This window comes from Cottoperca gobio, chromosome 12 (assembly GCF_900634415.1).
Source record: "Cottoperca gobio chromosome 12, fCotGob3.1, whole genome shotgun sequence".
Classification (NCBI taxonomy): domain Eukaryota; kingdom Metazoa; phylum Chordata; class Actinopteri; order Perciformes; family Bovichtidae; genus Cottoperca; species Cottoperca gobio.
Genome location: NC_041366.1, coordinates 2,672,119 through 2,697,771, shown reverse-complemented (window position 1 = coordinate 2,697,771; position 25,653 = coordinate 2,672,119). Strand labels below are relative to the sequence as shown.

The window sequence follows — 25,653 nt, the reverse complement described above, 5'->3', positions numbered from 1 at the left end:
CCTGTAATAACTTTGGTGATCTTCTGAATGTTTCTGTAGTGCCATCATCATGTCAAAGTGATAATGTGTCCAATACTTTGGTTTATGACCAAAAACCTGCAGAATATTCCCATCAGCCTCAGCTGTTCTTTGTCTTAAGGGCTAACTGGCAAATGTTAGCATGCTAAGCGTTACACCCTCTAGCACAGCTGCACAGAGCCGTTAGCGTGGCAATTTTAGACAAATTAAACAATTCTGGTGAAAATGTATAAGATTCTATGGCGACTGTGTGATATTGGTTTGCAGAAGCAGTGTCTTTATTAATACTACTAGTAGGAGTAGTTAAAGTCAGAACAAGTCAGACTTTATTCATAGGGGTTTTAAATGACATATTTATTTTAATCTAATCAATATAGTGTATGTATTGATAATAATTGCACACAGTGGCTCTGGAGCTCATCCCTTTGAGTCAGCCTATAAAGTCCAACACTGTTGGAGACATGCGAGTCTAATAATTGAGGACTGCTTTAATGTAATAAAGCAGAGGCCTCGGGGAGCACAGGGGAGACTTTGTTTTGCCTCCAGGGTCGATGTTAATGCTCAACAGCAAATAATATAACAATTGATATTACTGAAGTATAGGTTAATCAGCAGAGCTCTTATAGAATCATGGAGACACAGTAAGGCCGCTAAGCAAGTTAACGCATTAGGTCTGATGATCTGAGCTGGATCTGATGTATGACATGAGAGATGTATCAGCTCCAAGACTTTGGACCTGTGTTTACTATAGCCAGCAATAGTAACAGAAAACAGGAAATGGAACAAAAAAAAAAAGTGTCTGGGCCGTATAAGGTCCAGTCAGGGGTAAGTCATAATTAAACATATCTGAAGCTGTACCACTTTAGCTTTATTGCTTAATAATGTGCTCGTCTGTGCAACAGCTCATTGAGTTTCAGATACATTTTAAACCGTTGTGGGAGTCGCCACAACCCAGAAATCAAACATGCTTTGATTTGCTTAATCAGGGGCAATAACTTGGCTCCTTAAGGCACCGTCTGAGCAGGGCTTAACTCACAGTACATCCCTTTACCTGAGTCATTATATTTGCCAAAATACAAAAATAAATTGAGCTTTGCACCTATGAATAGCGGACCTGTATCTCTTCCAGCATTTAGTATGCATGGTTGAATAAAAACATGGCAGTCTACTCATAGGGACCAAACAGCTTGCACTCATGAAAAAGTCTGATGTCAATGAAACAATCCAACGCTTTCCTGTGTTATCCAAGGTCAGCTGAAAACATTCATCTTGGTGGGTCCAGTGCAAAGACAGGAATGTAAAAATGTCCAAAAGGAGGCATTGTGTTTTTTAGGGAACATTTCTCGTCTCAAAGTCCCAATGTCAAGGTGGGGTTGCTAGATTTGTACCGCTACAACAAAGTCTGATATGTCAAGAAACAAGAGCAGTTTGACTGTTTACCCCGATGATCTTAACCATTGACAAGTGAAAGTGAAAGTGAAAGCGCCCAAAATGTCAGTAATAATTCCTCATTGCACAGAAAAACTGCTTGGCATTCTAGCTCAGGCAGCCAACACGAGTTCACTGCTGCACTGACTGTACGTGACATACACATCTATATCCAACACACACCATTATAAGTGAAGTACTTCAGCCGAGTCCCCCCTTTCAGAGACCTTTCATGCTAATTGACTCATGTCACCCAGGAAAGTTCCCAAGCTTCAATGACTGTAAAAAACATTTAGTAGCACATATAAAGAGATAAAAAGAAATGTAATAAATAAATAAATTGTTGCAGAGTTGAAAAACATTGGTAAAGGCTAATTATCTGGGCACTGTTGGGCTTTTCATATTCAAAATCTCTCAGTCAAGACAATATACAAATGTTTTTGTTTCTCAAATAATATGAATTGAACAAACACAGTGTGTGCTGTAATTGGTCAACATCATGTAAGAATTTTATAAATAAGTAACAATCAGTAAAGAAAATTCACAAAGACATTTGAGGTAAAATGACAGGTGTCAGCAAAGAACATATCTGTGAAGCATTTATTTTCTTTGTAAGTTAAAAACCACATTTGTGAATCTTTATTTTCATACACTATACAATTGTGCACCTCAAAATTCCATAAATTAATCCTAAGTACTAATGTAATTAAGGCACTTCATATGGATTTTAAGGGAAGTATTAATGGACACTTACCCTCTTAATCCATACAGAAAGAGCATTAAAAACGTCTTTATAAATTACAGTTCATTCATTTATTATTATTAATGTATCCATTAATTATAAATATATGAAATACTGAAGAAATCCTTCATTGATTTGCAGCTGAACAGATTTTAGCCTCCTTACATAAGACCGTAAACTTATCATTATTACATTTGTGAAAATAATCTTCTAATTGAGGGGGAAATTCATGTATCCATTCAAATCTGGTGAATTCATTTATTAACGTTTTAGATAAAGGTGTTTGTTTGCAGGGCATTCTGGATACCATGACGATCGATGTTTCAGCTGAAGGTTTGAGCTGTAAAATAAGGTTAATTTGCGGAGTTGTTGTTTCATAGTTCATAGGGCTTTTCATTCAGACCTCAGTAAATCATGGAGCATGGCGAAGGCTCACTGGCTTCCATTATTGTTTCCAGCTGCGTCATCACATCCACCCTTGGGAGTTCTATAGCTTGAGTTCTCTGGCGAGGATGCTCTGGTAGATCCTGTCTGTTAGAGGAATGTAGTTCTGCTGCTGGTAGTCCAACACGTAGAGAAGATCAGAGATGGTTGAGGGGTTGAAGCCGCTCTGCACCAGCTGGAACTTCTGCTGTTTGAAGGTGCTGGTCATTTCCATCACCTCCTGAGGGACAAACAACCACAGTCCGTGTCATTTCGGCAGGTGTCAGACTCAACATGTAACTTGAACCGTCTAATGTTTGGAATTTTAGTTTGGAACTACAGTGATACGAAATCTACAGCAGCTACTTTAGGGGATTTATCATTGCTGACACAGTTGTGCTATTAGAGCCTGCTGTCTCTACTGCTGGGCACTCAGTAATGAGCTGATCATTAATCATTAACAATTCTCATCACTAATTGTTTAAAATATTTTTCAAACAATAGACTTTTAGTTGACATTAGAAAATATTGGGAAGTTAATAAAATAACTGAGAAAATAACTGATGATTTGATAAATGATTAATGCAAATAATCTTTGGTAGCACAACCAGTACTGGAGCAGTGATTCAGGTTCATTTTCATCAACCGGTGGAGAAGAAAGGATCCAGAAATAAAGAGCATTTCTCTCATCGGTTAAATAAAGAATGCAAGTGAAAGGTAACACGATAAAGAAGGCTCTCCTGCTGTACTAACACTGAGCTTCTTCATACTTTGGATTCTTCTCATGTGTTTCTTGGGGAGCCTCCCCTTTTCTTTTCCTCCCCATCAAAAGTCTGTCCATGTTGTACTTCTAGCTAACAAGATCCTTCATAGCTTTGTTCTTGCTTGCAAATCTAATATTATGATATTCTACATTTTTATTTACATTTTGCTTTAAAAAAAATAAAAAAGGCCAACTGATGTCATGTGCAGAACTAACTATGTGGATTAAGGATGTATACATGTGAAGCGACATTTATGCATTATTAAATCATTATTGCATTCTTTCTGTCTCATTCACGATACTTATCAGGGCACTAAGTTGAGGCACCGGCACCAAATGGACACTAGATGGTGTAACACACATACATACAAGCATATGTGGCTGCAGTTGTGTTCTCATTTTAACTTTATTTTACTTGATTGTTCAATTGTTTTGCTATTTTATACTTTTATTGCACTACAATTAGTCATTAAGTGTAAACTATAAAGTCCTGGGAGACTGGGACCTGAGACATAGGCCGGCCAAAGTCTAGTTGAACGCACAGAACACACCGTGGAAAAGCTCCAGATCAATAATGTGTAAAATATCGAGTGTCAAGTTAAGAAAAGGGCAAAAATAAAGCAAGTGGAACTTTTAACCCGTTACTTTCCCAGCAGCTTGTGTTATTTGTGTGAAGACTGAAACCCAGCTGTGCTTCTCCACCTGCTGTCGCACATTTATGTGCCTATGTTGGTTTTCAAACTTGTTTCCACATGTATGAGTCCTCTGTACAGTTGTCCACTCCACTGTAGTCCTCATTATAAAGAACACTCATCAATGTTACCTGAAGCCTTATGAACAGCGGACGGGCGTACGCTGGTAAATCTCTCATCACATGCTCAAACAGCTTGTTCCCATCGAAGGTGAGGCCTGGTCTCACAATCATGGCAGCCATGCCTGCTCTGCCCTCGTGCCCTGTGGACAACATGGGTCACAGTTATACTGTATCAGGAAGGGTAACACAGTATAGATCATGTGGCTGGAAATGATTGCAATAATAAAGTTATTATATGTGGCACATTGTTAGGGGACGATTATTCTGAAAACAATACATTTTTCAAAGGTTTTGTAATTCTGTTGCTATATATGAGCAGTATTTGGATAGCAGAGACAAACACATGTTAAACACACCTTGTATTTCCACTCCATATACATTGACTTCTTGGATAAAATCCACCTGCCCGAGAGTCTCCGCCACCTCTGTCGTTGCTACATTTTCACCCTTCCACCTGAAACCAGGGAAGCAAGATGAGGATTATCAGTGTGTCTTTTACACAGGGCCTGAATATAAAACTGAACATTTGAAAATAACATATTTATTCAAGTGTTGCAGACACTGGAGTGTAGTTCCACTTTATTTCTACAGCATGTGTTCCCTCTGCCTGCCACTGCCTTCTTGCTTACTGACAAGAACTCTTCTTTTACACACTCCTGCTTGTACACTCACAGGCACCGCCTGGTGGTAAAGCCATGCAGAACATCTACAAACATCTTAGAGTCATCAAACTGCTTGAAATAATACTGTGTTCTAGAAAAGAACATTAACATTAGCACATTTAGAACATAAACATTGTCTCTGCATGTACAGAAACAAGGATACGATTTCAAATGGATTTATACTAAATTAATTGTGGCCTAGTGGTACGGCTTCCAAATACAACACCAGATGGTTGTGAGTTCAACACCATTGAGCCCCTGAGCAAGGTACTTAACCCTGAGCTGCTGCAGGGAGACTGTCCCTGTACTTAGTTCACTGTAAGTCTCTCTGGATAAGAGCGTCTGCTGAATGACCTGTAATGTAACATCATCAGGTCTGTATTTATATGTATATTTTGCTTTGCTTTGTTTCTAGTTATAATCCTGCACCACCTCCAGTTCATGCTGCATCTTTTCCCATGAATGCCTTGTGAGCAGGAACACACTTAAAGACCACTGACTCTTTATATCATCTCTTTGTTAGACCCTCTCTGCCTGCTAAATGCCCACATCTCATGGGATGGATTCTCTGAAGCTGAATGGTTTGTACCTGCAGTAAAGACATCTCAAACATCTTATCCAACTGTACCTGAAGGTGTCTCCCACTCTGTCTCTGAAACAGATGAAGCCCTCCTGGTCTTCAGCCATGAGGTCGCCTGTGTTAAAGAAAGTGTCTGCCTTCACAAACACATTTCTCATCAGCTTCTTTTCAGTCAGCTGCCTGCTTCCAGCATAGCCAAAGAACGGGCTTAGTGCGCTCACCTTGGACAGTAAAAGCCCTGTTTCACCTAAGAAGAAAAATAGGAAAATGTGTTTTCAGGTGAACTTTCAAAGAAAAAAACAAATTCTAAAAAGACAATTGTTTTATGGAAATGTTCAGGAGTTGCACTCTTACCCTTTTCCACTCGCTGACAGAAACCATTTGGATCTTTCACTGGTTCATCTTTCAACATGTCATACTTGATCAGATCATACTTGAACAGGAGCTACACAAAAAGAAATAAGAGAACGTATTACATTGGGCAGTGGCATTAAATCTAACTAATGTGTTTTACATCAACCAGCCAGTCGGGGGCAGGATGTGGGGAGAAACCGTAGCGACAGAGGAACATGGCGGAAGCTGTGGATGTTCTGAAGAAGTGCCAGATAATCAAATTTGTTTTCACAGCAGACATTTTGACACTAACTGGAAAACAGGCCTTTATTACGCGGTGGTCTCAAAAACATATTAAATGCAAGTCTCTTTAAATAATCCGAGGCACATGGCCGGAATGGAAAAAAAAGTTTTCTAGCTTGAGGGTTTACTTCCTGGTTATGTTCCAGCTCGGCCCACAGACTTTACATTGTGTTGACGCCACATATTTTATAATCGAAAATCGATCAAAATGAGCTTTCGGTTTGATCATCAGAGACAAAAGCAGGATCGGAGATTCTCACAGTATTTCATCTCTCCAGCCCCGCTCCTTCTGCTCCGAAGAAAAGTGCAGGTGAGGAAACTCAAGCTAGCTCTGTTGTGAAAAACCCATCTGCCATCTAGTGGCTCTCTTGGTTTATGTGTAGCTGGTGAAATAAGTTATTGATATTACATTTTAAATCAATTATTTCAATTTAACCATATGGCTATGGCTGTGGTGCATTCCCAAAAACATATGGTGGATATATCTGGAGCATTACAGATTGATAAATGCAAATAAATTAATGTATATAAATGTAATAATAAACTCACCTATTTGTATTTAACTTTGATTTAGGTGGTGTATGCTATGCTAACCATGTACTTTAGCAACTTAACTAGCTAAGCTAACTAGCTAAATTAATTATATACGATTTGAGTATCAAAATAGTAAAGCAACTGCTTTGAATGAAATATCTTGTTCCCTAATTCACTAATTAGTTAAAACATTTCTACGTACTCCACGTACACATCAGAGATCACGGAGGTTCCCATAGAGCATGGGTGTCAAACTCTGGCCCGCGGGCCAAATTTGGCCCGCCGTGTAATTTCATTTGGCCCTTGAGGCAATATCAAATTAACATTAGAGCTGGCCCGCCGGTATTATACCGCTAATACTACAAATCCCATAATGCTCTGCTGTTGTTTTGGCGCGCTAGCCATGCTCTCTCCTCTGTGTAAGTAGCGATCCGTGTTCTTGCGCAACGCTTCTGCTGAAAGCCGGCCGGCTCACCCCGCCTCCCCGTGCCTCTCTCCCAGACGTGCTGCGGCCTCATTCTACAACTGTCAGTGTCACCCCTACCAAAAATGGCGAAAAGGAAGGCAGAAAACAGAACTTTTTGGACAGGTGGGAGACAGAATATCTGTTTATATATGTAAAAGACAGACCTGTTTGTCTCGTTTGTGGAGCCAACGTGTCGGTAACTAAGGAGTACAACATTAGGCGACACTATGAAACGAAACACCAGGACAAGTACAAGGACCTGGACACGACTCAAAGGAGCCAGAAAGTAGAGGAGGTGAAAAGAGGTTTGGTTTCACAACAGAATATGTTAAAAAAAAGTCACAGCACAAAATGAGGCTGCTGTAAAGGCAAGTTATATCGTGGCAGAAGAAATCGCCAAATCAACCCGACCCTTTAATGAGGGAGAGTTTGTTAAAAAGTGCATGCTGAAAGTTTGTGACCAAGTGTGCCCAGAGAAAAAGCAGGCCTTTTCAAACGTAAGCCTGAGCAGGAACACAATAGCTGAGCGCACATGTGATCTTGCCACCAATCTGCATGACCAGCTGATGGAAAAGGGAAAAGATTTTGTTTCTTTTTCCTGTGGACGAGAGCACTGACGCGTCTGATACTGCGCAGCTGTCAGTCTTCATCCGCGGTGTCGACTCAAATCTGTGTGTTACGGAGGAGCTTTTGGGATTTAAATCCATGCATGGCACAACCACAGGGAAGGACATCTTTGAGGAGGTTTGCAAATGTGTAACTGAAATAAACCTGCTGTGGGATAAACTCGTGGGATTAACCACTGATGGTGCGCCAGCGATGAGTGGTAAAAAGAATGGACTGGTGGGCAGGATTCGTGAAAAGATGCGGGAAGAGAACTGTGCAGGTGAGCTATCTGTTTATCACTGCATCATACATCAAGAGTCACTGTGTGCTAAAGCCCTAAAGATGGAACATGTTATGACCACAGTAACACAAGTTGTTAACTTTATAAGAGCCAAAGGTCTGAATCACCGCCAGTTTAAGTCTTTTCTGGACGAGTTTGGTTAGGAACACACAGACGTGCCGTATCACACAGAGGTGAGATGGTTAAAACGCGGGAAAGTACTGAACAGATTTTTCGAGCTGCGTGAAGAAATATGTCAGTTTCTGCAAAGCAAAGGGAAGGACACAGCAGAGCTCTGGGAGCAAAAGTTTCTGTGTGAGCTGGCCTTTCTGTGTGACCTCTCAAGCCATCTTGATGCGCTGAACCTGCAGCTACAGGGGCGGGGCCGCATCATCACAGATATGTACTCGTCAGTGAGAGCTTTTAAAACTAAACTCTGCCTGTGAGAGAATCAGCTGCTGCAAGGAAACCTTGGCCATTTCCCCTGCTGCCAAACCATAACAACGCAGATCTCTACCGCCGTGTGCGCACAGTTTGCTGAAAAACTCAGTGTACTCGGCGCTGAGTTTATCCGGCGATTTGACGACTTTGATGGTCAGAAATGTAGATTTGAACTGCTTAGTAATCCCTTCGCAGTTGATGTGGAAAAAGCACCAACTAACCTCCAAATGGAGCTGATTGAACTCCAGTGCGATGACACGCTGAAGTCAAAGTATGATGCTGTTGGCGCCGCACAGTTTCCACAATTCATCCCTGACACAATGCCTCAGCTCCGCACCCAAGCTGCTCAATTGCTCTCCATGTTCGGCAGCACTTATCTATGTGAGCAACTTTTCTCCTCAATGAAGATGACGAAAACGTCTCACAGGATACGTCTGACTGATGAACACCTTCGTTCAAGGTGAAGATGAAGGTTGCCTCAGCTCAAAGCCTGAACCCGACATTAATGAACTAGTATCCAAGAAAAGATACCAGGTATCTGGCTTGGGCACATCAGATTAGATCAGTGTGTCGCAAACTGAGCAGTAAAAAGGCCTGAATGGTTGATTTATTCATTGTTATTTTGTTTTCAAATTTATTAGCCTGTGGAAAAAGTTAATGTTGATATTTACCTCAGAAGGCTGCAAATAGAAAAGAGGCATTCCATTTTTTATTTAAATTTTATTTGATATGCCATTGATATTTTTTTATTATTATTATTATTATTTGAAACTCGATTTTGCATGTCACTATAAAGTTATATAAGCCTTGCTTGTTCAATATTCAATGCAAAACTTGTTTGGGTCCCTATTAAAAGGTTAATTTGATCAACCTTGGCCCACGGCTTTGTTCAGTTTTAAATTTTGGCCCAGTCTGTATTTGAGTTTGACACCCCTGCCATAGAGCTACGTTTGTGGGAACGAGGCGTTATAGGTCTACCTGCATATTCACCGCATGATTATGATTTCTGATTTTACAGCAGATTAAAACTAAATTCGGTTTTTAACTACATAAAATTATGCATCAATGCAAAAACAATATATTTAATTATACACACATGTAATAAAGTATTTACAGGCTTTCCTCTGATTAAACATAAACACACAAATAAATCTAAGAATAACTTTCTGCATGTTATAGAACTGACAACTCGTACATGTGTCTTGAAATGATTATGTTTTATAACTTGACTTGTATAACTATATGGTATAACAATTCACTGCAGCAGGAATAGCAGAGAGACATCTAAAAATAGCTGAGGTCAGAGATTAGAGCTAAATACATGCTACTAGCTACTCTTTTGTAACCCCTCTTATTAACAGCTCCACATTAGTGCAGCTAATACCAAACACAACCACAGGAGTCCCTTCACCGGTCATCCTCCCTCATTGTCCCAACAGACTTACAACTTAACCACTACAATTTATTATTCAGGTCGACCTCTTTCCAAGTTTCTGCAGTTTGACCTTTGACCACCAGAATCTAATCAGTTAAGTCTAAGTGAAAGCTTGTGGTAAATTTTAAGAAATGACGTTTGGTTCATGAGAATGGGACAGACGGACGGACAGACAACCTGAAAATATAAAGCCTCCAGCCATAGGTATCGCTGGCGCAAAGCCATAAAAATATATTAAATAACACAATATTGTAATGCATTTCATTGTAAGGTGTATCAACAATAAATAAATAAAATATATTTATTGGACTACCATGATATCCATATGTGGTGTCCACGCCAGGTACAGTAACCACAGTCAACTGACTGACCCCTTAAAGACTCCTCTGATGGAGGATACTTGCTAAATCCAGGATGATACATGACCTTACAGATCTCCTCTTAGCCATTTATCCCTCCCCCTCCACGTACTAGTTTACTCGGCTAACCCTGTGCACACATTTAGAAGTCAAATACAAGTCTTCACACTGCCTCTTCCACGAGTTGTGCCTGATTAGCAAACCCTGCTTCGAGAGTGAACGTGGGATACATAAGTATGCACCTCTTAGAGGAGACGGGTCATTCGTTGATGTGCTTTTAGAGGTACTGAGTAACTTACAAATTATTAGAATTCTGGATGAATGCATGCTTGGTTGCTGCAGTTATGTTTCATTACTCTACACTTTAAGGTCAGTTGCTATATATAATTTTAAATGTGCTTGTGGGGATTGACCCAAGCTTGTGGAACAAATACAAATATGTCTAATCGTCTTTATTATATTTAACACTAAATAAAGAGCAGTTGCTTACTACAGTGTTCCCTGTTTTGTCTCTGCACGTTTAGCTCAGATGGTTCACACACAGAAAAATTACACTTGTTCTGGAGCGTTCTTGGCAAACAATAACGTCCATCCGCCCATCACTTCTCTGCAGTGTCAGGATAGCTGTGTGTCCCCCTCCTGCCTACAGTCTTTATGCTATGCTAAGCTAACCACGTCCTGTTTCCAACTTTCGTACTTGACTTTGTACACAGACATCGATTAAGAATGTGTGTATTTCCAAACATGTTGAACTATTCCAGTAGGATTTAGAGATAATATAGCCAAATACCAACAATGCCTTGTACTCCAAACAGGAAAAACAGCATTCATTGTCACACCGTGGTCACCACACAGGTGTGCTGGTAGATCAAGAAAAAGACATTTGTAAGCAACTGCTACTTTACAGATACAAACTGGTAAAACATACTGCATTAAATGCTTCATAAACTGCAGCAGCACACGTTGTCCACATGCTGAAATGTCCCTGTGATCTGGTGTTTGTTGGAAAAATGAATAGAGCTTAAAAGATTTGCATATCTGAACACAAAAGTGCAATGCAAATAAAGCATTTCACCCTCTCCAACTCAGTACTCTTACACAGTTCAGTGAAGAAATTAATTTGTCCTGTTCCTTTCATCTAGTACACTTGATGGATGCAGTACTTTGTATATCTTTGTAACTTGAAGAGATACATCTGTGTTATTGTTCCTGTGATTGTGTTACATGACTTGGACATTGACAATGGCAACTCCCACTTTAGGATCCATTCTCCAATAGATTTTACATTCTGTTCAACCAATTATCCAATGAGAGTTGCACACCAGTTGTGTAGGTTGACAATATACATTTTATATGTTTACTATATATCTGTGTATGTGTTAGCCTTTTTGTCGCTGTCCTCTTTGACACCGTGGTGTTGAAACGTTGGTCTGTTGCACAATCAAAGGCTGCATATCCATCTGTGTGCTCCACTCCTTTCTTCCCCCATGGAGGTTCAGGGAACACTTTCTATGACGATCACATCTACAGTACATTATGAAGGCATTCATAGTGAATGATAATGCATTCATAATCCTTTATGTCTACACGCATAATGCTTTCTGATGCATTACATCAACAGTCATAAAATACTATCGATGTGACTTATAATGAATTATAAGTGTCTTGTGGATGCTACATTATGACCTTTATCACCTGTACACACCTCAACACAACTGTATGGACTCATAGTATGCCAGAATAGTCCTTGCAGGATCATAACATATAATTGCATCTTATGTATAACAATAGTATTGTTAAGTAAAGTTAAGTCCATATGAATAGTAATGCATGCTTCATCCTAACGTTTCACTGTTGGTGGAAAGTAAAGTGGCATGCATTCTCATGCGTTTAAAAAGACTCTATGCTGCATTACAAGTGATTAGAATGTAATTCACCAACATGTGAATAACATGCAGAGAATCAAAGCACTCACCCTGTAGAAGAAGTTGGAGCGGCCCACAGTTCCAATCCTGCCAATGTGGTTCATGAAACACAGGTTTCCCTCAGTGGAGCCGTACACCTCGCACATTTTAATGTTTCCAAAGCGACTATGGAACTCCTGCCAGACGTCCTGCCGCAGCCCGTTCCCCACTCCCATCCGCACCTTGTGAACTTTATCCTCCTCTGTCTGATGAAGGGACGAGATGACATTAGCTAAACAGATCTGACAGGTGACAACTGATCATTTATCAATGACGTGTACAATTCAAGTGTCTTCCATGTAAATACATATTATCATTAAGATGATATGAAGGAATATATAGAAGAGAGTCTTTGCTTTATAACTGCAGCTCACAAGAAACAAATTGAGTTTCACAAACAAAAACTGACTGAGTTGAAGTGAGCACACCAACTCCCAGAAAGAGAGCGAATCTGCCACAAACGGCAGATTCACAAACAGCTCTTATAGCTATTTCTATACGTTTAGAAATATAGCAAATAACGTATAGCAAAGAATGCTTTTTTATACAAATGAGGATTTTCCAATGTATGAATTGCGACTTGCAGTGAAGTTTAATTGTTTGAATAGAAGCGAGGTAGTGGACACTAGCGCTGTGTTCACAACAAACGCACACCGGAGATGAGGAGGGGCTTACCTCCAAGCAGATACCAACAACGTTCCATCAACCGTGGCCAAAATAACCACTACTGCTGCTTTGTAGGTAAGAAAACCTTTTTATTTCTTTTCCATAATGCTGACACTATCCATCTGAGCCTGTTGGTGGGTGAAAAAAGCAGCGTTACCGATGGTGCGCTGTTGTGAGGAAGCATGACACTGCAGCCCGGTTAGGCCTGCTGGCTGCAGCGCCCTCGTTCAGTACTGGACCAATTTCAAAAAATAGTTGTCCCCATTAGTATCTTAGACACAAAAAGATTGGAAAATAGTGTTCAGGTCGAAAAAACACTGAAGTTCCCCTTTATTAATAGAGAGAATGTGTTTGTAGATGACACATGTAAACCCACTATGGGGTCCCAGGGCACAGACAGACCCCCTGGTCCTGGTCATTTGGTTGCATATCAACAACAAATCAACTGAAAAACAATGAGCCTGGGGCCTGGGGCCGAGCAGACCCTGATTCACCTTCATTTGTAATTCAGCTCTGCGTGTATCCACCACTGGGGGCAGCCAACAAAACAAAAGAGTCTGTTGACAACACAAACAGACTAACTGTGGGCTGAGGATTCATCACCGTCAATAGATTTCAATAAACATTATGACTACATTGACATGCTAATACCTAAAATGTGTTCTATCAACAGTTCATTGTTGGTCTCTGCACTCCTGATCAAATAAAAACACCTACAGAAAATGAGTAGTAATGATAAAGCCTGCGTATGTATGTGGTGTACTGCCACAGCCGTTCCTTCTGTGCTGAGATTAATCCAGCAGCATAGCCCTGTGGCAATAAGAGAAACTAACTTGTATCTGTGTCCTCTGGGATGAGTACTATGGTCTTTGACATGTTTGCACATTGGTCACTGTGCATAATGACAGATTACAAGCAGTAATTGTGTGCAGACATTGACTTTGTGAAAAAGCGCTTATGTGCTGTACGTGTCCACATCTTTAATTTGCCAATCAGTGGAGAGGAGAGGCATGGCCGGCCTCCAACCCACTCAGCCTGAGAGAGAGAGAACAAAGAGGACTTTGAGTCCAGCCTGAAGAAGTGATGAGCTCTGCCCTCACACCGTGTGTGTGCATGCGTGTCTTCATGTCCCCAATGAGACGACAAATATAAAAACAAAGAGCTTGCTTGTCTTTCTGCCACAGTTGTGCACAATTTCACTTGAACAATTCACAAGAAGCAGTGACTGTAAAGGACTGTCTGTACAAAGAAAGAAGTCTGCCTACTGTAAAACATTTTGTCCGGTGCTTTACTCTAAATCACTTGCTCTGTCAGTCATTAAGTGTCAATGTATGTTGACGTATGGAAATGTTTTGTAGCGTGATGTGTGGATAACAAGTTGTGATATCAACAGCAAGCAATGGAATAGGATAAATGAAAGTAGTAGAAAGTATATGATAGAAGAAAACGTTCAGGTGCTTTGAAGATCAATAGTTTGTGTGTTAGTCCATCAGAATCCAGAGAACATGCTTCATTCAAAACTTTACATTCAAAAATCACACAGAAACCAGACATGTTGCCAGAACGTGACACACATGACTAATTGTTTCAAAGCAAACCAGAGCCTTTTCCACAGGGTATAATTATATTGAGGAGGGACATTTTATTTAAATAGCAACTTCACACTGTTTTGGTGACGTCAGAATGTCCATTCAGAAACAGGCACGAGGTTATTAACACTCAAAGCTGAATGCCGAACAGAAGATTACCGTAGGTTGGTTGCAGAGGTATCTGCAGAGTTCACCAATATACTGGAAAACAGTAACGTCATGTTTCCTACAGTCACTCCAGAACTGTGAGGCAGAGAACTTCTTCTTCAAGATGCAGGTCGCACCTGTAACAGAACAACAACAACGTCATTAAATTCACTATCAAAAGGATATAATTCTCCTATTTTCAATACTAATCTACTCCATATGTTTATACATATGGACCTTAAATCCTATTATGGCTAGAAGCCATTTGATTTCCATATAAAACATACAGTATATTTGACATGCTTTGATGACAGGTATAAGTGGTGTTGTATAGCATAATGTTACTAAACAAGTCCAAGTACTGTTTGAATCTCTTGCTCTCACTGCACAATGCTAACGGTGCAAGAAGTGAGTGAACAAGGTGAAGGTTTATAGCCGCTATCGTACACTGCAGGTCAGTAACCACATGTGTTCCCTGCCCTCGTCATTATTTTGAAAGCATGGTTTTAACCGAAGTCGCTGCTTAATTTTATTTTGGTGTGTGCGTCTCAGCCAACAAGGCACAGTTCCCCCCTTTTTCTGGTAAAAGAGTAGAATTTTATAGGCCCCACCCTTAGGTGCCACCAAAACCCAGGGGTACTACAGTCAAACCACTTCCACCTAAACAATCTAACCACAAGCCAAAAGTAAATATATACTACATTGAAAAAAAATCCATTAATTAACCCATTTATCAATAAGGCATGAAAACAATTAAACAAAGCTAACAAACATAAACCTAAAGGTTTTGGGTTTACACTACCATTACAGTTAAGACATTAGTTTACTGGAGAAGCTGGTTTCCAGAGGTGACCTGTAATTTATTTCATCACTTCATTGTTTCTAATTATCCCTCGTCCTATCCTATCAGTAAGATTAAACTTATGTAACCCTATAGTCTTCATTTGACCTGGATGTGGAGGCTCATTCCTGATCTGCAGATGTTTGACATGCTGCTCAGTTGCTGTATATGTACATGGTGATCTGATCAGGAGATGGAGACATTTCATTCCCAAACTGACCATAAAACAGGTGTGTGTTCACTGCTTTACCTGAGGAAGACCAGCTGTGGTGGAAATTATGTCCACATCAAACAAAAAAAATGGGGAAAAGAATGTTAGTGTCCTGGTTTTTTTTACTTCAATCATTTTAATTCAAACAATTTTTTATTTCTACTCGAGTAGTTTTTACAAAGTAACATTACTTAAATTATAAAAGTATACAGTAAAGCTTACCTTTACTTGAAAGCACGTAAACACACTGATAGGGAGGTGTGAGATGCAATTAATTGTATCAACTTTGAGCACATTTTCAGACAGTCTCTTCTTAAAGGTTTGACGTTGTATCACACAATTGTTCACAGCCCATTCAGTCTTTCTTCTGCGATGGAGCAAGTTTTATTTAGTGTTAAGCAACTCTCTGCGACAGGGTCATGTATCATGATCAATAGCAGGGCAGTGCAAACATCACTGAACGTATATACTGAACTTATAGCATGACACTGGCTGTTTCAGAAACCCTTCTCTATTTCAGTATGGTGAGGTTTCTTTACACGACACAACGTGTATTTCTTGCCAAAGATATCTCCAATCTCTCGGTTAAGTTAGGTAAGAGAAGCTTTCTGATCGAACCCACAATGTTTTTTCATTTAGAATCTTGAATACACAAAAATGTGGAAAGATCAAAGAAAATAACACCCCAGACACAATTTCTGCCTGCCAATGCTATCTTTTGGTAAAGGTTCAAAGACCGCTTGATGTTATTTTGTTATGATGGCATTCTTCGTCTCCAACATTACAAAATAACACTGTTGCCTGTGACATGACATTTTTAGCAGTTTACACCTGTAACCTACCACACATACCTGGTGAGAACAACCACAGTCTTGCATTTGGAGGCTGGAAGTGCTCGCTAATTTGTTAGCTAGCTTAACTAACTTTCATTTTGTATACTACAGTAGATGTATCTTCAGACGAGTCCCAGTTTAAAAGTCTTGGAATGATTACAGGGACCATTAACCCTTCCAACGTACATGGCATTTGAGAACTGTATTATGATAGACTTGATGCAAAGCAGATCCCAGCTGTTTGTAGAACCGCAGTGCCAGGAGTGTCAGACCTGCAGTTCAGGACTCCAGTTCAACAGCAGCTATCACGTTCCTTGTCTGTAGGTGGCAACATGTGAACAGGTCTAAATTTGTCCTACCTCTTTCTGCAGGTTTAGACCTGACAAGGAGAGAACAGCTATGTGTCCAAATACATTTCATCATCTAAAAGTGTCAGGACACTGGCCTCACCAAGGTTTGTTAGCACAACCTGGCAGGATGTTTATCTCTACCAGTGAAGGACATTGAACTGTCAACTTTAGTAGCAGTTGGATAAAATGCAGAAGCCAGCAAGGTTTATCAAACTAATGGCTGATTAGAATTAGCTGCTTTTCCAAAACCATTTTATAACCAACATCACATTCAAGCTCATTCTAAATCAGCTGCTGAAACAAGCAGTTTAGTGTAATGTTATCTAAACCCAAATATGAAGTTTCATACAGTGGATCATTGTATAAAGAGAGGAAACACAGCAACAAAGACCTAAAATATTCTCCATAATAGTCTCCAGTGTCCACTTCTTGTTCTAAAGCTTCTAATTAAGCGGCCAGTTGAAGTGAAACAGCGAGTAATCAAAGGGGTCACGTTGTTTGGCAGTTAAACTGTGTTCTGTAGACACTGTGATCTGTGGACACCGTGCACTGTGGACACTGTGCTCTGTGGACACCGTGCTCTGTGGACACGTGCACTGTGGACACTGTGCTCTGTGGACACTGTGCTCTGTGGACACCGTGCACTGTGGACACCGTGCTCTGTGGACACCGTGCTCTGTGGACACGTGCACTGTGGACACTGTGCTCTGTGGACACTGTGCTCTGTGGACACGTGCACTGTGGACACCGTGCTCTGTGAACACCGTGCTCTGCGGACATCGTGCTCTGCGGACACCGTGCTCTGCGGACACCGTGCTCTGTGGACACTGTGCTCTGCGGACACTGTGGACCAAGCGCCAACTGCTAGCTTGACTCACAGCTGTCAGTACAAACAATAATCATGTTCGTTGTTAATGGTCAAAATGATAATTTTGGGGAAGTGGCTTTGTAGGGAGGCCTGAAGGGACAGGCTGTCAGTGTTAGTGCTAGCTTACTTTCATTGGAAAGGAGTTGGCAACACTGAGCAGGGCTTTTCACTTCACAATTTTTTTGAATATAGCTTACTCGTGCTGGCTTCTCCAATGTTACCTAACAAAGCTTTAAGATGTTTTAAGGCTCCACAGGGACCCTGCCTAAAGGTTCAATGTGTAAAATCTGCCAGAATTTAAACTTAAAACATTAAAACAATGAACTAACATTATGAACAGAGTGTGAATAGGTAACAGTGTTGACGTTATGTTAAACACATCTCTGTGTTGTGTTGCAGAGATATCTACTGAAGTTAGCATGCTAACAGCTAGCTGCCCTCCGTCCAGCCTGTAATACCACTTGTTCCTCTAGAGGTGATAGTGAGTCAATACAGAGAGAAGAAGTACAGCTGCTGACTCTCTTGTAGATATTACAGCCATGTTCCTGTTTTATAGTTTGTTTATTAGATTACATTCAAAGTGGCAGAAACGGAAAAAAAAACCCACACCACCTCTCTTTGCCCTCACAGCTGCCTGGAGGCTGTTTCTCTTTAGTTGTTGCATTATTATATATTATAATATTAGATGATGATTATCGAAGCAGTAACATGTAAGATATATTTTAAAGTTGTAGTTTGCTGCAGTAGAGCTAATTTTATTGTAATTTTTTACTGTTGGTTGGTTTAATTTACTGCACAAAAGATTTTTAAAATCTTTATCTGAAAAGTAACTAGTATCTAAAGTCAGCAATTAATGTAGTGCTGTAAAAGGTACAATATATCCCTGTGAAAAGTAGTGTAGTAGAAGTAGAAAGTAGCATGACACTTAAATAATCAAGTAAAGTACAAGTACCTCAAAATTGTTCTTAAGTACAGTACTTGAGTAAATGTACTTAGTTATTACTACTTACTAGTTACTACTGGCTATTGGTGACGCCACGGAGACTACATCCATATTTTATACAGGCTAAGTTTGAATCCCATGTCTTCACAAAAAACTGCTTGTTCGTCTTGTTCACAGTTTGCGGGTTGGTAGGCACAGAGTTAGGTTTAGGGTTACCCAAATGTACAGGCACTATAAAGTGAAATGTTCCCTTTACTAATAAAACTGGGTGTAGTTATTCTATAAGTGGTTAAAGCAGCCCATATGTCAACTCGCTAAATGAATAAGGCGAGGCGTTCCTTCCCAGGGGGCGCGCAGAAGATTTAAAGGGCGCACAGAGGGCAAGACTTGAAGCAAAGATACAGCATGAGGTGAATTTGAGTCAAACATCATACTGCAAACAGGAACTGCTAATAGATCATTTGGAATACTTTTAATGGTGACCTTTTGCAAAATGTAAAAACAGCTAAAATAGGTAAAAGAAACAAGATTCAAATTGAGATTTTATCTTTGTCAGACAAACGATCCTTGATCTAGATAGATGTTTGCTACATGTTAAGATTTCATCTGACAAGATACTGTAAAATAAATGCTTCCAACAAACGGTGAATACAAAAGGATGAGTCATGTAGACATATAGTGAGGCCTACCCAGCTCTATGGTTCCTCCTATACCGATCAAGGAAGCTGCACTGTGGTAGAGCGGCAGAGGGATGTACATCACATCATCTTCAGTTGCTCCAAACGCCCAAAACCCTGCTGCTGCTTTCAAGCTCTGGAAGTGAGTGATCACTGCAGCCTTAGGGAGCCCTGTGGACATGAAAAGACATGATACTGCATTACATGATCATAAACAATTGATACGTTCAATCATTGTTGCCTCCATGCCAATGCAACAAAGTGGCATGCAATGATGCATTCAATTGTGTTTCTAATATCATACAGTAGTAGTTTTGTGGATGCTCCTGAGAAGAAGAAGCCCTAACTGATTTTGGACTCCAATAATGATAATAAGAGAAAAGTGAACTGAAATGTAATCATGTATCATCCTTTCGGTGCTGTCCAGTAGGGATGGGGGAAACGTATTCATGTAGGAATAGAGATTCTTATCTTGTAAGATTCCAAAAATAGATTTTTTTTCTCTCCAAAAGAAGCGAGATATTGCTTCTGATGGACAGTAATCCTACACATCAAGTCAAAGTTGTGTCAAGCATTACCTTGAGATTTGTTGAATAATCGCACAAATTACTAGTTTTACATATTGTTTTGTGCACAATGTATTTTTTAAATTGTCATGTTTGTGAACAATAAAAAGGCAGATAGCCTGAGAAATACTAAAACCATACCGCCTTCTGAAATCTGCTCCATAATCATTAGTCTCAGTAAATATAATCAGTAATGTGCATGTGATACAGATGGTGTACCAAGCAGAATTAGCAGAAGTCAAAGCATTCCTGTTCTGACAGACGACTGACGTCCAGTGGAAACAAGCTTTTACTGTCTTTCTGCAAAGCCTGATCTCACAGTAAATTCAAACTGATTATAAGGAAATAAATGGCATTTATTTACTTGGCATTAAGTCAAACACAATGAAGAAGCAAAGAGCTCCGAACAGTGGGAGGATTACATAGGGGAGAAGTCTCAGCACTCCCAGGAGAAGCTGCAGGGGTCCACCCTAGGAGCGCTGTTACCAACACAACCATGACACACGCAGGTGGCTATAAAACACTTAGCTGGGTGAATGGATGGCTGGCCTGATAAGAAACAGCATAAAGTTGATTACATGGCATTCGTGATACTAAATGTATCCTGAATGCCCCAGGTTTGAGGAATGCTTTGGAAGAAAGTCGAAGTTCAGACTGATAAACGTGCAACGTGTTTAACACACACATCCTCATTTCTATCGACAGTAAGGTAATGGCACGACAGGTGCGCTACTTTGTGAAAGAAAACATACAGAGACGTTCTATAGTGACCATTAGCGGACGTAGCCGCACTGTTGTCTGAATTTTGATGTGACGTCTATTTGCATTTTACAGCCTAGCGCAGGCGCTAAGCAAAGTCCGGTCAAGCAGACCGTGTTTTTGCAGTTTTCTATAGAATCGCTGATCCAAATAACTTCTTGTGCAGCACTGCACTCCTTTGGGTCCTCAGCAACACACACGCCACGTGTGAAGTAGATTGGTCCCAGGGTTGGCGAGATAATCGCAACTCAGACACACATAGACGTCATTATAGTACGATGATATGATGAACGGTGGTAACTATGAACTAAGATTCAAAATTTTGCTCCTCACTGAGCTGTAGAAAACTCACCAGTTGTTCCAGAGGTGAAGATGTAGAGGTTGGGGGTTTTGACGGAGGTGGTGGCCCGCAACACTGCTGGTACCGGCTGGTCAGAGGCAGCATCCACCTTATCCAGCAGAGTGTGCACCTGTGTGTGCTCACTCTGGCTCTTCATGGCCCACACCTGAATGTTGTCCTCCAGCAGGCTGCTTAGGATGCCGTCCAGACCTTTCACTAAATCTGGCAGATGGAGAGAATACTTTGAATAATGTTTTACATTTTTCTTCAATTATATTTCAACTTGACTTATCCCTCTTAGCAAGCTCTTTTGAGCTTTAAATTGTAAGAGCTTGCTGTATGTGGAGACATCAGAGCAGATAGGAAGCTAATAGAAGTATGATATATATATAAAAACTTTACTTTTAAAAGGATCGTGCAGCTATTTCATGGAGACTGGATATTTTGAGAATGTTTTGCAATGAGTGTGTTTTCTTTATCACTGAAATTACACATGTCATGAACCTCCACTGTAAGGTCTAAACTCACATAAATAATAAGTATTTCACAATACAGCACCATTCCTGACTGGGACCTGTAAATGATTTGAAATACAATACTTTGTGATTGTAAGTGTCTTCAAGGAAACATGGAGTGTTCACTGAGGCAACACAAAGTAAACAAACCACAGTCATAAAAAGAAATAACGCAGCTTTGTTGGTCATTATTGTGACTCATGTTAGCACTGCTGGGCAATCTCTCAGGGATAATTATAATCATTACCCAAGCAATCTACTCTGCATACATCTATGAATCCTACTCCATCCTCAACAAGGAGGAATGGCTGCTGCTATAGTTCTGAAGTATTTATAATGCAGCAGGATAATGAGGTTAAAATGGAAAATAAGCAGAGCATGCTTTGTCTTAACAGTAAGAATTATATCAAACATGTGAGCTGTTCCTTCTTCTGGGGTCTTAGCCCATAGCGCTGAAGCCCTGCTGTTTTTGTTACAATTCTTCCAAAATTTTTCCGTCCAAAAAGATATGTACCGAACAGACAATAGCTCCTCGAGCAAGCACGTTGGTGACATGGATTCTTTTTCTATTCCTACAGAGACCACAAATGCATGATTTGACCTAGTGCTGGTGCTACAGCAATGAAGTATAACCTTTGGCCAATAAGGTTCACAATTCACAATTAAAGTAGTACTTAACTTAACCCAATGAATCACTCTCAGAAAAGGACAAGAGGATTATCAAATCATTGTTATTAAGTCGGAACACAGTAGCGAATGTGATACAGAAATTCAAAAGGGACGGACTTTTAAAAGGATGGAAACGTCCAGTTCATCGCCGCAATATTTCACCTCCTGATGAGCAAGTTTTGTGATAAAAGTGCAGGAGAATCAGAATGCAAGTGTCTCAAAGCTTGCAAAAGCTGTGAAAAGCCAAACTGGAGTGACTGTTCTATCTCACACAGTAAGACGCATCCTGCATACAAGTGGAATGCATGGCTGTGATCCACGCAGGAAGCACTGCGAAAGCCCCAGCTCTCGAAAACCAGTTTAGACCAAAGTCAATCTTTGGATTTTATGTCATCCAAAGTTCTTATATTGGGATGTAAAAGTGCTGAAGGTGTGGACCAATTGTACTTCATTGATGGCATCATGAATTTGCCGATGTATTGCAAAATCTTGAAAGTGAAGATGCGACCCTGTCCCCACACCCTGGGTTAACATGACCCTGACATTCTTCATCTTAATGAAGAACAAGGTGAAAGTGCAGCAGTGGCCAAGAATGTCACCTGACCTCAACACTATTGAGCTCCTGTGGGAAGACTTTGAAGAGACAATTTGATCAGCACTCCCCATCAAACTATAATCTCTTGAGTTTAGAGCTCATTTAGAGATTCATTCACTCTTCATTAACAGATTCGCAACAAAATGTAATGGGTTCTTCCTTGGCCCCATCTACATCATCTACACACCCTTCCACCAAGTTTCATGAAAATCGGGCCAGTAGGTTTCTCTTTAATCCTGCCGAAATACAAACAGACAGACAGACAGACAAGACAAACAGAACCTCTTTGGCGGAGGTAATAATCTGTTGACAGAATCTATGGCAACAGTGCTTTTGGATGGCATCACATCCACTCTCATCAGTGTCCGACTGTTCCAGCTATTCCGAAAATCCTTCTCCTGTTTCACTGGGGTTGTAATAAGGACAGTGCCCCTGACCAATATAATGCTTGTTTGGTAGAGCACGATGTCATCCTGTCACATGGCTGTAGCATGCTGAATCCTATTAACTGTAGAAACAGGATTCTTCCAATGAGAAACACGGGTGGAAGCTGAATATGAGTTTGGATGTTTTTCAGAGTTGTTGAGCAATCATTCACTGAGACTCCACACAGTTCACAACAAAATCGACCTGGCCGGACATTTAGAGATCGGAACAAAATCAATAAGTGCCTATCAAATGTTCATCTCTAAAATGTTTTAGATTGCAAAGTCTCACAAATACATTCTGACAATAGTATTACAACAATGAGTTCATTAGTCAATCAACATCAAATTAATCAACAACTATTTTTATAACTTATTGATCAGAATTCTGGTTGTTAATCGGGATAAAAGCCAACCTGGTTCTAACTTTTTCAATGCAAGTTTGCATTTTTTTCTCATGTATATGTACATGTATTATTTGTGGTTCTGGAAAAATGTGATGAGCTAGTTTTGCTCTAACATTGCATTGGATAAACAATTACAAAAATGACCAACAGACTAATCACTAAGGAAAGTGTCACAGTGTCACAGTGTCAGCCCTATCTGGCATACTGTAGGGTTATATGATGGTTATTATGTGTAAACTATGTTGCTTCCTTCCCTATCCTGCAGACGCACAGCAACATTGTCATCCTATTAGAGTTTGTCTATAGAAGATTTAAATGGCTAACTAACACAGAAATCAAAACATTGTGTTACAATGAAAAACTATTCATCTAGTAATTAAATGAAAAACTGAAAAAGGTGAATAAATCTATTTTTTTCATTAATTATCATACAATAAATGCATTTAACAAGGCTGCATTGTGGCAACCGGATCAGCAGGACAGAGAGCAGGACAGAGTGCAGGACAGAGCAGGACAGAGAGCAGGACAGAGAGCAGGACAGAGAGCAGGACAGAGTGCAGGACAGAGCAGGACAGAGAGCAGGACAGAGAGCAGGACAGAGTGCAGGACAGAGAGCAGGACAGAGCAGGACAGAGAGCAGGACAGAGTGCAGGACAGAGTGCAGGACAGAGCAGGACAGAGAGCAGGACAGAGCAGGACAGAGAGCAGGACATAGAGCAGGACAGAGAGCAGGACAGAGAGCAGGACAGAGCAGGACAGAGAGCAGGACATAGAGCAGTACAGAGTGCAGGACAGAGTGCAGAACAGAGAGCAGAACAGAGAGCAGGAGATATGAATAACGGGTTTCTTGTGCATGTCTCATTGACAGACGACACTATTGATGACATGACATGCAGAAGTTGAGGGGAGTAAACCCAGTGTCTATTAGAAAAGGTGATGATAACAAGTGAAGGAAAAGAGCTTTACCTGAACCAACAATTAGAGTTCTGGCTCCACAGCACTTAAAGCAGTGCAGCAGAGACTTGGACTTGATTTGAGTGTTCAGGAAAGCAACCGAGCAGCCGAGCTTCGCCAACCCGAACCAAACGCACAGAAAGTCGGGCTCGTTGCTCATGAGCAAGGCAATGCAGTCTCCTTTCCTCAAGTTCACTCTCTCGAGGAAAACATTAGCAAGTCTGTTGCTGCGTTGCTCGATGTCCCGGTAGGTGTGGACGCTTCCTTCAAAGATAACAAACGGCTTGTTGGGGATGCGCTGCGCCTGCTGGATGAACCTGTCCAGGACCGTGTGCACGCTGGAGGTCAGCTTGAACAGCTCCAGCTTCACGCCGTACCTCATCACCTTCAACAGAAACACGAGGTCCCTCCAAAAGTATGGGAAGCAGAGTTTCTGCAAAACATGAGCGGAGAAAACACCTGCGACCAGAGCTGAGAGCCATCCCAGAGACAGCGTCATGTCTGCGGCTGTGGGACAGAGAGAGGACCCGGTGGAGACACTGAAGAGAGGAGCTCGCGGCTCACCTCAGCTGCTTGTGCCAGGTTACATACACGGACTCTCTGCGTGATGTAACTCAGCTAGTCCAGTCAGGTTACACAACATATGTCGGAACAGGAGAAATGTTGCCTTCAAAATAAAAAAAGGATAATTTGGGAATACAGCGAGAATAACAAAATACCACCAGTGTTGGAAAAAGGGTGCATATTACGAAATAGTTACACATAGGAAATCAAATGTATAGTTCATTATTAAATATTATTGACTGATTTAATGCAATTGCAGATAGGAAAAGGACAGTTATTGAAAAAGTCTTGAAGGTACAGTACAACAGTTTTTGCTATCCACATTAATACCTCATAACAATAACAAAATACTTTATAAATGTTTGTATTCACAGTGTTGAATATATGCTATGCAAAGCACAGTTTGACAAAAGTAGATGTCTCCTTGATCATCAAGTCAATTTAATGAATGTAGGCTAAAATCACAAGCTTGTCTCTGACTGAACTCAATACTCTGACTGAACTCAATATGACTCTGAGCCTGTGGTAGAAGTTGTGTAACATGAGCGTTTTATTTTGAAGGGCAAACTCAATGCACTTCCTG

The 25,653-nt window shown here is 40.5% G+C and overlaps 1 protein-coding gene across 2 annotated transcripts; it reads right to left on the bottom strand.

The window, feature by feature from the left end:
* Positions 1-875: 875 nt before the first annotated feature.
* Positions 876-25,110, bottom strand: slc27a6 (solute carrier family 27 member 6). Of its 2 annotated transcripts, XM_029445369.1 has the most exons (11): positions 24,519-25,110; positions 20,954-21,163; positions 19,289-19,447; positions 14,566-14,690; positions 12,163-12,357; positions 5,785-5,875; positions 5,652-5,677; positions 5,479-5,567; positions 4,545-4,642; positions 4,198-4,328; positions 876-2,852 (listed from the first exon to the last, which is right to left on the bottom strand). In XM_029445369.1, exons 1-11 carry the CDS (start codon positions 25,003-25,005, stop codon positions 2,676-2,678), a joined length of 1,788 nt encoding a protein of 595 aa, XP_029301229.1. In that variant the 5' UTR covers positions 25,006-25,110; the 3' UTR covers positions 876-2,675. The 2 variants fall into 2 exon arrangements, with proteins under 2 accessions (XP_029301229.1, XP_029301227.1); XM_029445367.1 differs by having other exon boundaries at positions 5,479-5,677.
* Positions 25,111-25,653: the final 543 nt, after the last annotated feature.

Coding starts and splice junctions, on each gene's coding strand:
- slc27a6 (XM_029445367.1), bottom strand. CDS start 25,005: ATGACGCTGTCTCTGGGATGGCTCTCAGCTCTGGTCGCAGGTGTTTTC. Junction 19,448..20,953: donor CTTCACCTCTGGAACAACTG/GTGAGTTTTCTA, acceptor TCATGTCCACAG/GGCTCCCTAAGGCTGCAGTG. Junction 12,358..14,565: donor ACCTCTGCAACCAACCTACG/GTAATCTTCTGT, acceptor TCCCTTCATCAG/ACAGAGGAGGATAAAGTTCA.